The 14,364-nt window shown below is 41.7% G+C and overlaps 1 protein-coding gene across 1 annotated transcript in view; it reads left to right on the top strand.

Annotated features, from left to right (window-relative positions):
• The first annotated feature begins 14 nt into the window (after positions 1-14).
• Positions 15-14,364, top strand: part of alg9 (ALG9 alpha-1,2-mannosyltransferase) — a 54,152-nt gene continuing 39,802 nt past the window's right edge. The window contains exons 1-3 of the mRNA XM_021617332.2: positions 15-243; positions 6,034-6,169; positions 11,070-11,204. Coding sequence (XP_021473007.1) covers positions 101-243; positions 6,034-6,169; positions 11,070-11,204 — 414 coding nt within the window. The 5' untranslated portion in view covers positions 15-100. The remainder of the gene's footprint in view (positions 244-6,033; positions 6,170-11,069; positions 11,205-14,364) is intronic.

Here is a 14,364-nt window from a genome sequence, read left to right as displayed (position 1 = left end):
TCTACACTAGTAAACTTGCCATCACTAAACATGGCGGTGCCTTTTGCCACAAAACACCATATTGAGGACAAGGCGAGGCACGGGAGCGCCAGTAGTAGACATGGCGGCTAAGGGGGGTAAGCAAAAAACGCGACGAGTCAGTAGACAAGATGCCAATAACAGCGGGAATCTACTGAGCGAAACCCGGGTGCAGAGAGAGGAGAAGGCCGGAGAGGAGACCAAAACCTCCGACACACGGACTGAGTGAGTACAGTACATTTTGCCGGTAGTGATAGCTAGCTACAGTTCCAGGGGATGCTATTGGGTCAATGCTAACTTAGCTAGCTAATGTTGGCTCACTGCACTGTCAGTGACAACCAACCCATATGTTGCTAAACGTGGGTATTGCTTGTGAAACACTGCGTTACAGGACGTGTTTAAGTTAGTTGTATCAGCCAGTATCGAAGCTAATTAGCCACAGTCAGTAGTTAGCTATCTTCATCTCTGTCACTCTTCTTCAGTTTATTTATTCCGTCTGCCGCTGCTTCCATCAACACTGAATTTAGCTGTAGCCAGCCGACCCTTCTGACAAATACACTTTTTTCTTCTTCTCTGACAGACACAGCTTCTACAGTTGGTCTTGTAACTCAGAGGTCAGTGTGTATTTATTTGTACCTGGAGTTTTTCAGCTAGTCCAGTCTGAGACTCGTAGAGCGCATTAAGGATGACGTTTTCCAAGTGACGCTCCACACTGCGCATGCTCCGTGTTATGAGCTCCTCCATATTAGCTGGAGCCCACAGAGATGATCTTCAAATCAAATGAAATTGTATTAGTCACATGCACCGAATACAACATACGAGCCCCTAACCAACAATGCAGTTTAAATATATATATATATATATATGGATAAGAATAAGAGAGAAAAGTAACAAGTAATTAAAGAGCAGCAGTAAAATGACAATAGCGTCAATGTGCGGGGCACCGGTTAGTTGAGGTAGTATGTACATGTAGGTATAGTTATTACAGTGACTATGCATAGATAGCGGTAGCAGAGAGAACAGTCTATGACTAGGGTGGCTGGAGTATTTGGCCATTTTTAGGGCCTTCCTCTGACACCTCCTGGATGGCAGGAAGCTTAGCCCCAGTGATGTACTGGGCCATTCGCACTTCCCTCTGTAGTGCCCTTGCGGTCAGAGGCCGAGCAGTTGCCATACCAGGCAGTGATGCAACCAGTCAGAATGCTTTCAATGGTGCATCTGTAGAAACTGTTGAGGATCTGAGGACCCATGCCAAATCTTTTCAGTCTGCTGAGAGGGAATAGGTTTTGTCGTGCCCTCTTCACGACTGTCTTGGTGTGCTTGGACCATGTTATTTGTATTTTTTTAGGGGTGGATCATTGTAATTGTCTGCATCGTTTCCAATCCCCCATATCTTTTTTTTGGTAAATATATATATATATATATATATATATATATATATATATATATATATATACACACCCATGCATATTTGTATTTTTTTTCACCTTTATTTAACCAGGTAGGCTAGTTGAGAACACCTTTATTTAACCAGGTAGGCCAGTTGAGAACACCTTTATTTAACCAGGTAGACTAGTTGAGAACACCTTTATTTAACCAGGTAGGCCAGTTGAGAACACCTTTATTTAACCAGGTAGGCCAGTTGAGAACACCTTTATTTAACCAGGTAGGCCAGTTGAGAACACCTTTATTTAACCAGGTAGGCCAGTTGAGAACAAGTTCTCATTTACAACTGCGTCCTGGCCAAGATAAAGCAAAGCAGTGTGACACAAACAACAACACAGAGTTACACATGGGACAAACAAACGTACAGTCAATAACACAATAGAAAAGTCTATATACAGTGTGTGCAAATGAAATAAGATTAGGGAGGTAAGGCAATAAATAGGCCGTAGTGGCGAAGTAATTACAATTTAGCAAGTAAACACTGGAGTGATAGATGTGCAGAAGATGAATGTGAAAGTAGAGATACTGGGGTGCAAAGAAGCTAAAACATGTAAATAAAATGAATGACAATATGGGCATGAGGTAGTTGGGTGGGCTATTTACAGATGCGCTATGTACAGGTGCAGTAATCTGGAAGCTGCTCATATAGTTGATGTTGATGTTTATTTTTATTTTTACAGGGACAGTGCAAAAAAAAAAAAAAAAGTGAAAAGTGCCGGTTTTAGCCAGCCGGCTAATTTTCAACCGCAGTCCCTGGGCAGGTTATTAAAAACAATTACAATATAGACAATAGCAGCATAGAACAAGCAAGACATAGCAACATAGGACAAGCAAGACATAGCATACAGACAGAGCAACATAGGACAAGCAAGACGTAGCATACAGACAGAGCAACATAGGACAAGCAAGACGTAGCATACAGACAGAGCAACATAAAACAAAAAGCAGCAAGACAAAATTCATAAAAGCAACAAAGTGTTTCCACACCTCACAAGCTACAGACAACAGACAACATGGAAAGCAGCAACACACAGCTAGGGACCATGTTCACAAATCTGATTGACCTTTAGCCATGTCTTCAAGCATTTTGTGAAAGTGTGATATGTGGTGCAGTTATGTGTGTCTGATGGCAGTGTATTCCAGACATGGGAAGCTCTCACAGAGAATGCAGATTTACTAAAGGTGCTTTTCCTTAGGGGAACTATACAGTCACCTCTCATGACAGACCTTGTGGATCTGCTGCCATATGTCTGGGTTTTCTGTTTAACAAAAATATTGAGTGGAGGGGGAGCCAGGCCATTAAGGATCTTGAATACAAGACATGCGTCGGTGTATTGCACAAGATTTTCCCAACTCAAGAGCTCATGCTTTCTAAGGATGTGACAATGATGATGGCTATTGGGCTTCCTATCAAGCACTTTGAGAGCCTGTTTGTAGACAGACTGAATAGGTTTTAATGTTGTACAGCAAGCTTGGGCCCAACTAGTCAAGCAGTATGTTAAGTCGGGGAGTATCATAGATTTGAAGTACAGTTTTGCTACCTCTGTAGTCAAACAATTTCGTATAAATCGGAAATTAGCTAGGTTGAATTTCGTTATTTGAATTACCTTTTTCACATGCTTTTTAAAAGAGAGGTTGGAATCAAGTATGATGCCAAGGTACTTAAAATTGGATACCACCTGGAGCTTCTCCCCTGACACACAGACATCTGGCTGAGTAGCATCTGTTGCCCTCTTTGTGAAGAACATGCAAACAGTTTTTTTTGCTTAAAGTTAGTGAGGGAGATATGAGTCTCCAGCTTCAGTGATTTTTGCAATTCGTTCCAGTCATTGGCAGCAGAGAACTGGAAGGAAAGGCGGCCAAAGGGGGAATTGTCTTTGGGGGTGACCAGTGACATATACCTGCTGGAGCGCGTGCTACGGGTGGGTGCTGCTATGGTGACCAGTGAGCTGAGATAAGGCAGGGCTTTACCAAGCATGAACTTATACATGACCTGGAGCCAGTGGGTTTGGTGACGAGTATGAAGTGAGGGCCAGCCAACGAGAGCATACTGGTCGCAGTGGTGGGTAGTAATATTGGGCTTTGGTGACAAAACGGATGGCACTGTGATAGACTACATCCAATGTGCTGAGTAGAGTGTCGGAGGCTATTTTGTAAATTACATCGCCATAGTCAAGGATCGGTAGGATAGTCAGTTTTACGAGGGTATGTTTGGCAGCATGAGTGAAGGATGCTTTGTTGCGAAATAGGAAGCCGATTCTAGATTTAATTTTGGATTGCAGATGTTTAATGTGAGTCTGGAAGGAGAGTTTACAGTCTAAACAGACACCTAGGTATTTGTAGTCTACTTCCGGCGCCGACAGAGATGGCCGCCTCGCTTCGCGTTCCTAGGAAACTATGCAGTTTTTTATTTTTTTACGTGTTATTTCTTACATTAGTACCCCAGGTCATCTTAGGTTTCATTACATACAGTCGAGAAGAACTACTGAATATAAGATCAGCGTCAACTCACCATCAGTACGACCAAGAATATGTTTTTCGCAACGCGGATCCTGTGTTCTGCCTTACAAACAGGACAACGGAGTGGATCCCATGCAGCGACCCAAAAAAACGACTCCGAAAAAGAGGGAAACGAGGCGGTCTTCTGGTCAGACTCCGAAGACGGGCACACCGTGCACCTTTCCCTAGCATTCTTCTTGCCAATGTCCAGTCTCTTGACAACAAGGTTGATGAAATCCGAGCAAGGGTAGCATTCCAGAGGGACATCAGAGACTGTAACGTTCTTTGCTTCACGGAAACGTGGCTCACTGGAGAGACGCTATCCGAGGCGGTGCAGCCAACGGGTTTCTCCACGCATCGCGCAGACAGAAACAAACATCTTTCTGGTAAGAAGAGGGGCGGGGGCGTATGCCTTATGGCTAACGTGACATGGTGTGATGAAAGAAACATATAATAAATTAACAAGCACCACATCGATTAAATGCAACGCAGGACAAGCTAGATAATCTAGTAATATCATCAACCATGTGTAGTTAACTAGTGATTATGTTAAGATTGATTGTTTTTTATAAGATACGTTTAACGCTAGCTAGCACCTTACCTTGGCCCCTTGCTGCACTCGCATAACAGGTAGTCAGCCTGCCACGCAGTCTCCTCGTGGAGTGCAATGTAATCGCCCATGATCGGTATCCAAAAATGGTGATTACCGATTGTTATAACTTTAAATCGGCCCTAATTAATCAGCCATTCCGATTAATTGGTCGACCTCTAGTATGTACGCACAGTCACTGTGGGGACAACGTCATTGATGCACTTATTGATGAAGCCAATGACTGATGTGGTGGACTCCTCAATGCCATCGGAGGAATCCCGGAACATGTTGCAGTCTGTGCTAGCAAAACAGTCCTGTAGCTTAGCATCTGCTTTTAGTCACTGGTGCTTTAATTTTAGCTTGTAAGCCGGAATCAGGAAGATATAATAATGGTAAGATTTGCCTAATTTAGGGCGAGGGAGAGCTTTGTATGCGTCTCTGTGTGTGGAGTAAAGGTGGTCCAGAGTTATTTTTCCCTCTGGTTGCACATTCCCCTGCATTAAAGACCCTGGCTACTAGGAGTGCCACCTCTGTGTGAGGGTTGTCTTGTTTGCTTATGGCAGAATACAACTCATTCAATGCTGTCTTAGTGCCAGCCTCTAACTGTGGTGGTATATAAACAGCTACGGGGAATACAGATGAAAACTCTCTCGGTCTACAGCTTATCATGAGACACTCTACCTCTGGCGAGCAATCGCTTGAGACTTCTTTAGATATCGTGCACCAGTTGTTATTCACAAAAATACATAGACCGCCGCCTCTTATCTTACCAGACGCCGCTGTTCTATCCTGCCGGTACATCGTTTAACCGGCCAGCTGTATGTTGATATTGTCGTCGTTCAGCCACGACTCCGTGAAGCATAAGATGTTAGTTTTTTTAATGTCCCATTGGTAGTTTAATCTTCTGCTTAACGCGTCAATTTTATTTTCCAAAGATTGCACGTTTGCTAGCAGAATGGAGGGAACTGGGGGTTTATTCGATCGCCTACGAATTCTCAGAAGGCAGCCCTCCCTTCGGCACCTCTTTCTCCGCCTCCTCTTTACGCAGACTTCACGCAGTTCACAGGGATCGGGGCCTGTTCACGAGGAAGCAGGATATCCTTCGCGCCGGGCTCGTCAGAGTCGTGAAAGGAAAAAAGGATTCTGCTAGTCCGTGGTGAGTAATCGCAGTCTTGATGTCTGGAAGTTCGTTTCGGTCATAGGAGACGGTAGCGGCAACATTACATACAGAAATAAGTTACAAACAACGCAAACAAAAATACACATTTGGCCGTGGGCACCTAAAACGTCTGCCTTCTTCTCCGGCTCCATCTTCTCCCGGTACGGCACGTCTGTCTGTCTGTCTGTCTGTGTGTGTGTCTGTCTGTCTGTGTGTGTCGATACCTTTGCTAAGTCGCTGCTCTTTGGCTCTGGTGGAGGGTAGTAGGACTCACACTCTCTCTTTCTCTCTCTCTCTCTCTGTCTGTGCGTGTGTGTAGGTGTGTCAGTAGAGGAGGCCAGGTGTGGGCTCCTGAAGGTTCCACGGCATTTAAATGTCTCCTGTCAGCCCGGTTCTGTGCAGCGTTGCTTAGCAACATCTCCGACTGTGACGAGACCTACAACTACTGGGAGCCGGTGAGTAATAATAATACAATAATAATTATTTGGGTGGTGTTTATTTGTCCTGTTACTCACACATGTATAATGGAAATGTGTATTTTTGCCCAACTCCACATGAGACATTGTAGGCTGTCATTGTAAATAAGAATTTGTTCTTAACTCACTTTCCTAGTTAAAGGTTAAATATTTATATATTTTTAAAGTCAGCCGCAAGGATTGGGGTCATGGCCACCCTTGGAGCAATTAGGATTAAGTGCCTTGCTCAAGGGTACAGTGGCAGATGTATTTATTTATTTCATCTTGTTGGTTCGAACCAGCAACCTTTCGGTTACTGGCCCAACCCTCTAACCTCAAAGCTACGTGATGTCGCTGACATCAGTGTGCGACCAACACATGTTTTAAGTAGGCTTCGGCGGTATCTAGATTGTCATACCTTCATACCAAATTTGTGCCGTACTGGGATATTTTGGAATACCGGCACTGAACACAAGGGGCGCTGCTTTCAAACCTTTCTCTGTAGTCCAAAGGTTAGCCATGCTAACAAGTACATGTACAATCCCATAGAGAATGCTAACTTAATGCTAACAATCACATTGCAAACATTTTATACGGTCTTTGACCTAAACTATACAAATATATATATATAGTATAAATATAAATAAGTAATTCAAAAATGCTACACAGTTTGCTGCATGCAAAAAAAACAATATTAGACATCATGGCTCTTGATCCTGGAGGGAATTCTCTGCTATTACTAAGTGAACGCTTGATTTTTGGAAGAAGCTTACCACTTAGCCATATAGCTCGCTAGCTACTAAATTAAGTAATGCAGTGCATTCTTGTAGCTAGTCTTTGGCAGGAACTAATGGGGATCCATAATAAATATGAATACAAATAGAAACCTTCGCCCCAGTCTGAGGTTCTGAGTGCACCGGAGCAGGTTTTCATCAAGCATCTCTGCACTATGTTCCGTTCATCGTTCCCTCGATCCTGACTAGTCTCCCAGTCACTGCCGCTGAAAAACAGCATAATGGTGGCACCACCATGCTTCACCATAAGGATGATGCCAGGTTTCCTCCAGACATGATGCTTGGCATTCAGGTCAAAAAGTTCAATCTTGGTTTCATTAGACCAGAGAATCTTGGCAATCTTGGCAAACTCCAAGCAGGCTGTTGTGCATTTTACTGAGGAGTGGCTTCCTTCTGGCCACTCTATCATAAAGACCTGATTGGTGGAGTTCTGCAGAGATGGTTGTCCTTCTGGAAGGTTCTCCCATCTCCACAGAGGAACACTGGAGATGTCAGAGTGACCATTGGGTTCTTGGTCACCTCCCTGACCAAGGACCGATTGCTCAGTTTGGTCGGGCGGCCAGCTCAAGGAAGAGCCTTTGTGGTTCTAAACTTCTTCCGCTTATATAGACAGGTGTGTGCTTTTCCAAATCATGTCCAATCAATTGAATTGACCACAGGTGGACTCCAATCAAGTTGTAGAAACATCTCAAGGATGTTCAATGGAAACTGGATGCACCTGAGCTGAATTTCGAGTCTCATTGCATACGATCTGAATACTTATGTAAATAAAGTATTTCTGTTTTTTATTTTTAATACATTTGCTAAAATTTCTCAACCTGTTTTTGCTTTGTTATTATGGGGTATTGTGCGTGGATTGTTGAGGGGGAAAAAAAATATTTATTCAATTTTAGAATAAGGCTGTAACGTAATAAAAGTCAAGGGGTCTTAATGCTTCCCGAATGCACTGTAACTTAAAAGCATGTGTGACATGTATTGGGGTGCACAATCGTCTATTGACTTAAAAACCAATAGAACTATCTTAAAATGTATTTTTAAACCCACAGACATTCAGTGCAGAGACCTTAAAACCGGTGTAATGTGTTCTCTGTCTGGTCTTGGTCAGTACCTGTGCTGCATTCTGTATGTTTTGCATTTAACCAATGGTTTTCTTGGGTAGACCAGAGAGAAGAGCATTATAGTAGTCAAGCCTGCTTGTAATAAAAGCATGGATCAGTCTGAGAGAGAAAAGCTGAAAAATGTTCCAATGTTCCTCAGATAGTGGAAAGCTGTTGTGGTCACATTCCTGATGTGTGATTCTAAACTGTGTTCAGAATCTAAAATAACACCTCTTATCTTTATTTCCCATGAATTATAATGTGTTAGATTCTCTCTGTGCTTTGACTCCAACAATAAGTACCTCGGTCTTGTCTTGATTTAGCTGGAGGAAGTTTTGAGCCATCCAAGTATTTAAAATCACCCATACAGTCTAATAATTTATCCGTGGAGCTAAAATACTCTGGTGGCAGGAAAAAAAAAATCACGGTGCTTTCTGATAACGCTGCCAAGGGGTAACATACGCTGTATTTAGCCCCTTTAGTTGTGATATAAACCTTTATGAAAACAGTTAGGCCGATGGGCTAGGCCACGTGTGTGATTTACGATTTTAAAAGTTTGCACCAAAAAAAAGGCGTGCTGTTTCTTGCCTGAGACTGGGTATCATTCACAAGTGATAATACATCATTCACAGGTCATAATGTTGTCACCCATCAGACTATTCTCAATTTCATCTTGTCTGTACATACACCAAAATAATATATGTGTGAAACTAGTTCTGATTTAGAAAGGGCCATTATAATTCACCTGTTGGGGCAAGGGAAATAAATGCATGTCATCTGTATGCACTTGGATTTTACGTAATTATGACATACATTGAAGGTTGTGCAATGTAACAAGAATATTTAGACTTAGGGATGCCACCCGTTAGATAAAATACCGAACGGTTCCATATTTCACTGAAATAATAAACGTTTTGTTTTTGAAATGATAGTTTCCGGATTCGATCGTATTTCTGTGTGTTATTATGTTGTAATTAAGTCTGATTTGATAGAGCAGTCTGACTGAGCAGCAGCAGGCCCGTAATCATTCATTCAAACAGCACTTTCGTGCGTTTTGCCAGCAGCTCTTCGCAAGCACAGCGCTGTTTATGACTTCAAGCCTATCAGCCTAATGGCTGGTGTAACCAATGTGAAATGGCTAGCTAGTTAGCTGGGTGTGCGCTAATACTGTTTCAAACGTCACTCGCTTTTAGATTTGGAGTAGTTATTCCCCTTGCGCTGCAAGGGCCGCGGCTTTTGTGGAGCGATGGGTAACGATGCTTCGAGTGTGGCTGTTGTCGTTGTATTGCTGGTTCGAGCCCAGGTAGGGGCGAGGAGAGGTACGGAAGCTATACTGTTACACTGCCAATACTAAAGTGCCTATAAGAACATCCAATAGTCAAAGGTATATGAAATACAAATTGTATAGAGAGAAATAGTCCTATAAATACTATATTAACTACAACCTAAAACGTATTACCTTGGAATATTGAAGTCTCATGTTAAAAGGAACCACCAGCTTTCATATGTTCTCATGTTCTGAGCAAGGAACTGAAACGTTAGCTTTCTTACATGGCACATGTTACTTTCTTCTCCAACACTTTGTTTTTGCATTATTTAAACCAAATTGACCATGTTTCATTATTTATTTGAGGTTAAATTGATTTTATTGATTTTATTGATGTTTTATATTAAGTTAAAATAAGTGTTAATTCAGTATTGTTGTTATTGTCATTATTATTATTTTTTATCGGCCGATTTAAATCGGTATCGGCTTTTTTGATCCTCCAATAATCGGTATCGGCGTTGAAAAATCATAATCGGTCGACCTCTAGTATCAAGCCTGCAAGTTTCTGACCTATGAAGACAGCACAGCGACACCACTTTTCCGATGCCAGTGAGGATGCTCCTGCACAGTTGACGAAAGAATAAGGAAAGAAACAGTTCCTTCCTGCTGGGGAAAATCCAGGAGCAACGCTGAAACAGATCACTTTCCACCATGCTATCTTTGTCTGGTTTAGATCTTCAAATCAAATAATCAAATGTATTTATAATACTGATATCAGCTGATATCTCAAAGTGCTGTACAGAAACCCAGCCTAAAACCCCAAACAGCAAGCAATGCAGGTGTAGAATCACGGTGGCTAGGAAAAACTCCCTAGAAAGGCCAGAACCTAGGAAGTAACCTAGAGAGGAACCAGGCAATGAGCTGTGGCCAGTCCTCTTCAAAGTCCTCTTCAATTTGTCCTATTGTCAGATCGCATGATGCTCACCTAACCTCTTCTGCAGATGAAGCAACGCAGAGGATTGATACAAGAATCAGTGTCTAGAGAGTGAGCAACTTCATTGGGAACTGCTCTGATTGTCAGGCATGTAAAGACCACACCGTATCTTTTCACCAGACTACTTTTCACCAGACTACGTTCTCTCTTGACCTCGAAGGGTCCGAAGTCCATTCCGACGTTCGTGAAGGATTGTCTGCTATTTTCTGCTCTGCAGCTTTAGCATAAAGTCTTCTGCATACAGTACATTCTGAGAGGATTTGTCTTACTGCAGTTAGCTTGTGGAATCCCAAACCTATGCAGTAGCTTCACAAGCATGTGGTTCCGTCCCCAGGTTCCAACTTCTCTGTGGATGTGCTGAAGAATAATACTGGCAACTCAAAGGTCCTTAGACATAATAGCTGTGTGCTTAGCCTCCTCTGTCGTAGCAGATTTATTCAGCCGTCCACCTACTCTCAGTATTCCATCTTGCAGAATTGGACCCAACCTGTAGATGTGACTATTTCTCTTCACGTGTTTATTTTTTTGATAAACTGAGAAGCTTTTGAATTATATTTTTTTAGTTCTCTGCTTTTTACATAGACTACTGCGGTTGCATCTTTTTAGAAGACTGTGCCACTACAGGCATTTCAGAGACTGTGATCTAACACAAGGAATCAAACGTAGAGGGAACCACCTACATTTGTCCAGTAGAAAACCTTGTTCTCTCTCCCTCACTAATTTGATCATGTAATTTCCTGTCCTTTAGATGCACTTCTTGTTGTATGGCTATGGGATGCAAACGTGGGAGTATTCCCCGCTTAACGCCATCCGTTCCTACGGTTACCTGTGGCTGCACGCCCTCCCCGCCTCACTACACTCTCACATCCTACAGACCAACAAGGTAACACAGACACACACACACAGTATTGTATAACTAACCTTGTGTGGGGAACACAATTCATTTGCATTCCCTTAACCCTGACCGAAAACCTAACCCTAGCTCCTAACCCTATACCTAACTATAGCTCCTAACCCTATACCTAACTATAGTTTCATTAAACGAACCCTAGCTTCTAAAACTAACCCTAGCTTCTAAAACGAACCCTAGCCCCTAACCCTATACCTAACTCTAGCTTCTAAAACGAACCCTAGCTTCTAAAACTAATCCTAGCCCCTAACCCTAACCCTAGCTCCTAAAGCTAACCCAATACCTAACCTTAGCTCCTAAAACTAACCCAATACCTAACCCTAGCTCCTAACCCTATACCTAACCCTAGCTCCTAAACTAACCCTAGCTCCTAAAACTAATCCTAGCCCCTAACCCTAGCTCCTAAAGCTAACCCAATACCTAACCCTAGCTCCTAAAGCTAACCCCTTTACCTAATCCTAGCCCCTAACCCTAGTTCCTAAAACGAATCTATAATCTATACTTAATTCTGACCTTAATCCTAGCTCCTAAAACTAATCCTAGCCCCTAACCCTAGCTCCTAAAGCTAACCCTATACCTAACCCTAGCTCCTAAAAAGTAACCCTAGCTCCTAATTCTAGGCTCCTAGCTCCTAAACTTTTGTTCCTAAAACTAGCTCCTCACCCTGTACCTAATTCTAACCTTAACCCTAAGCCCTCTACATATAGCATTTGATCTCGTAGGGACTAACAAAATGTCCCCAGTTAGACAAATGTTTGTTTGTTTACTATTCTTGTGGGGACTTCCGGTTTTCAAGTATAGTTAAACACATCCACACACACACGTCCTACAGACCAACAAGGTAGCAACACACACACTCACAGTTGTGGTTGTGTGATGTTTATGTGGCTGTCATGTTTATGTGGCTGTGAGGTTGAGGTTGTGATGTTTATGTGGCTGTGAGGTTGAGATTGTGATGTTTATGTGATTGTGAGGTTGTGATGTTTATGTGGTTGTGATGTTTATGTGGTTGTGAGGTTGAGATGTTTATGTGGTTGTGATGTTTATGTGGTTGTGAGGTTGAGGTTGTGATGTTGAGGTTGTGATGTTTATGTGGTTGTGATGTTGTGATGTTTATGTGGTTGTGAGATTGTGATGTTTATGTGGTTGTGAGATTGTGATGTTTATGTGGTTGTGATGTTTATGTGGTTGTGATGTTTATGTGATTGTGAGGTTGAGATGTTTATGTGGTTGTGATGTTTATGTGATTGTGAGGTTGTGATGTTTATGTGGTTGTGATGTTTATGTGATTGTGAGATTGTGATGTTTATGTGGTTGTGATGTTTATGTGGTTGAGATGTTTATGTGGTTGTGATGTTTATGTGGTTGTGATGTTTATGTGGTTGTGATGTTTATGTGGTTGTGATGTTTATGTGATTGTGATGTTGAGGTTGTGATGTTTATGTGGTTGTGATGTTTATGTGGTTGTGAGATTGTGATGTTTATGTGGTTGTGAGATTGTGATGTTTATGTGGTTGTGATGTTTATGTGGTTGTGAGATTGTGATGTTTATGTGGTTGTGATGTTTATGTGGTTGTGAGATTGTGATGTTTATGTGGTTGTGATGTTTATGTGGTTGTGAGATTGTGATGTTTATGTGGTTGTGAGGTTGAGGTTGTGATGTTTATGTGGTTGTGATGTTTATGTGGTTGTGAGATTGTGATGTTTATGTGGTTGAGATGTTTATGTGGTTGTGAGGTTGAGGTTGTGATGTTTATGTGGTTGTGATGTTTATGTGGTTGTGAGATTGTGATGTTTATGTGGTTGTGATGTTTATGTGGTTGTGATGTTTATGTGGTTGTGAGATTGTGATGTTTATGTGGTTGTGATTATGTGGTTGTGAGGTTGAGATGTTTATGTGGTTGTGATGTTTATGTGGTTGTGATGTTTATGTGGTTGTGATGTTTATGTGGTTGAGATGTTTATGTGGTTGTGATGTTTATGTGGTTGTGATGTTTATGTGGTTGTGATGTTTATGTGGTTGTGATGTTTATGTGGTTGTGAGGTTGTGATGTTTATGTGGTTGTGATGTTTATGTGGTTATGAGGTTGAGATGTTTATGTGGTTGTGATGTTTATGTGGTTGTGAGGTTGTGATGTTTATGTGGTTGTGATGTTTATGTGGTTGTGAGGTTGAGATGTTTATGTGGTTATGAGGTTGAGGTTGTGATGTTTATGTGATTGTGAGGTTGTGATGTTTATGTGGTTGTGATGTTTATGTGGTTGTGAGGTTGAGATGTTTATGTGGTTATGAGGTTGAGGTTGTGATGTTTATGTGATTGTGAGGTTGTGATGTTTATGTGGTTGTGATGTTTATGTGGTTGTGATGTTTATGTGGTTGTGATGTTTATGTGGTTGTGAGATTGTGATGTTTATGTGGTTGTGATGTTTATGTGGTTGTGATGTTTATGTGGTTGTGATGTTTATGTGGTTATGATGTTTATGTGGTTGTGAGGTTGAGATGTTTATGTGGTTATGATGTTTATGTAGTTGTGAGGTTGTGATGTTTATGTGGCTGTGAGGTTGAGGTTGTGATGTTTATGTGGTTGTGAGATTGTGATGTTTATGTGGTTGTGATGTTTATGTGGTTGTGAGATTGTGATGTTTATGTGGTTGTGATGTTTATGTGGTTGTGATGTTTATGTGGGTGTGATGTTTATGTGGTTGTGATGTTTATGTGATTGTGAGGTTGAGGTTGTGATGTTTATGTGGTTGTGAGGTTGAGGTTGTGATGTTTATGTGGTTGTGAGATTGTGATGTTTATGTGGTTGTGATGTTTATGTGGTTGTGAGATTGTGATGTTTATGTGGTTGTGATGTTTATGTGGTTGTGATGTTTATGTGGTTGTGATGTTTATGTGGTTGTGAGATTGTGATGTTTATGTGGTTGTGATGTTTATGTGGTTGTGATGTTTATGTGGTTGTGATGTTTATGTGGTTGTGATGTTTATGTGGTTATGATGTTTATGTGGTTGTGAGGTTGAGATGTTTATGTGGTTATGATGTTTATGTGGTTGTGAGGTTGTGATGTTTATGTGGCTGTGAGGTTGAGGTTGTGATGTTTATGTGGTTGTGAGATTGTGATGTTTATGTGGT

This window comes from Oncorhynchus mykiss, chromosome 10 (genome assembly GCF_013265735.2).
Source record: "Oncorhynchus mykiss isolate Arlee chromosome 10, USDA_OmykA_1.1, whole genome shotgun sequence".
NCBI classification, from domain to species: Eukaryota; Metazoa; Chordata; class Actinopteri; order Salmoniformes; family Salmonidae; genus Oncorhynchus; species Oncorhynchus mykiss.
Note: the sequence above shows the minus strand (reverse complement) of the source record. Positions and strands in the feature narration are given on the sequence as shown.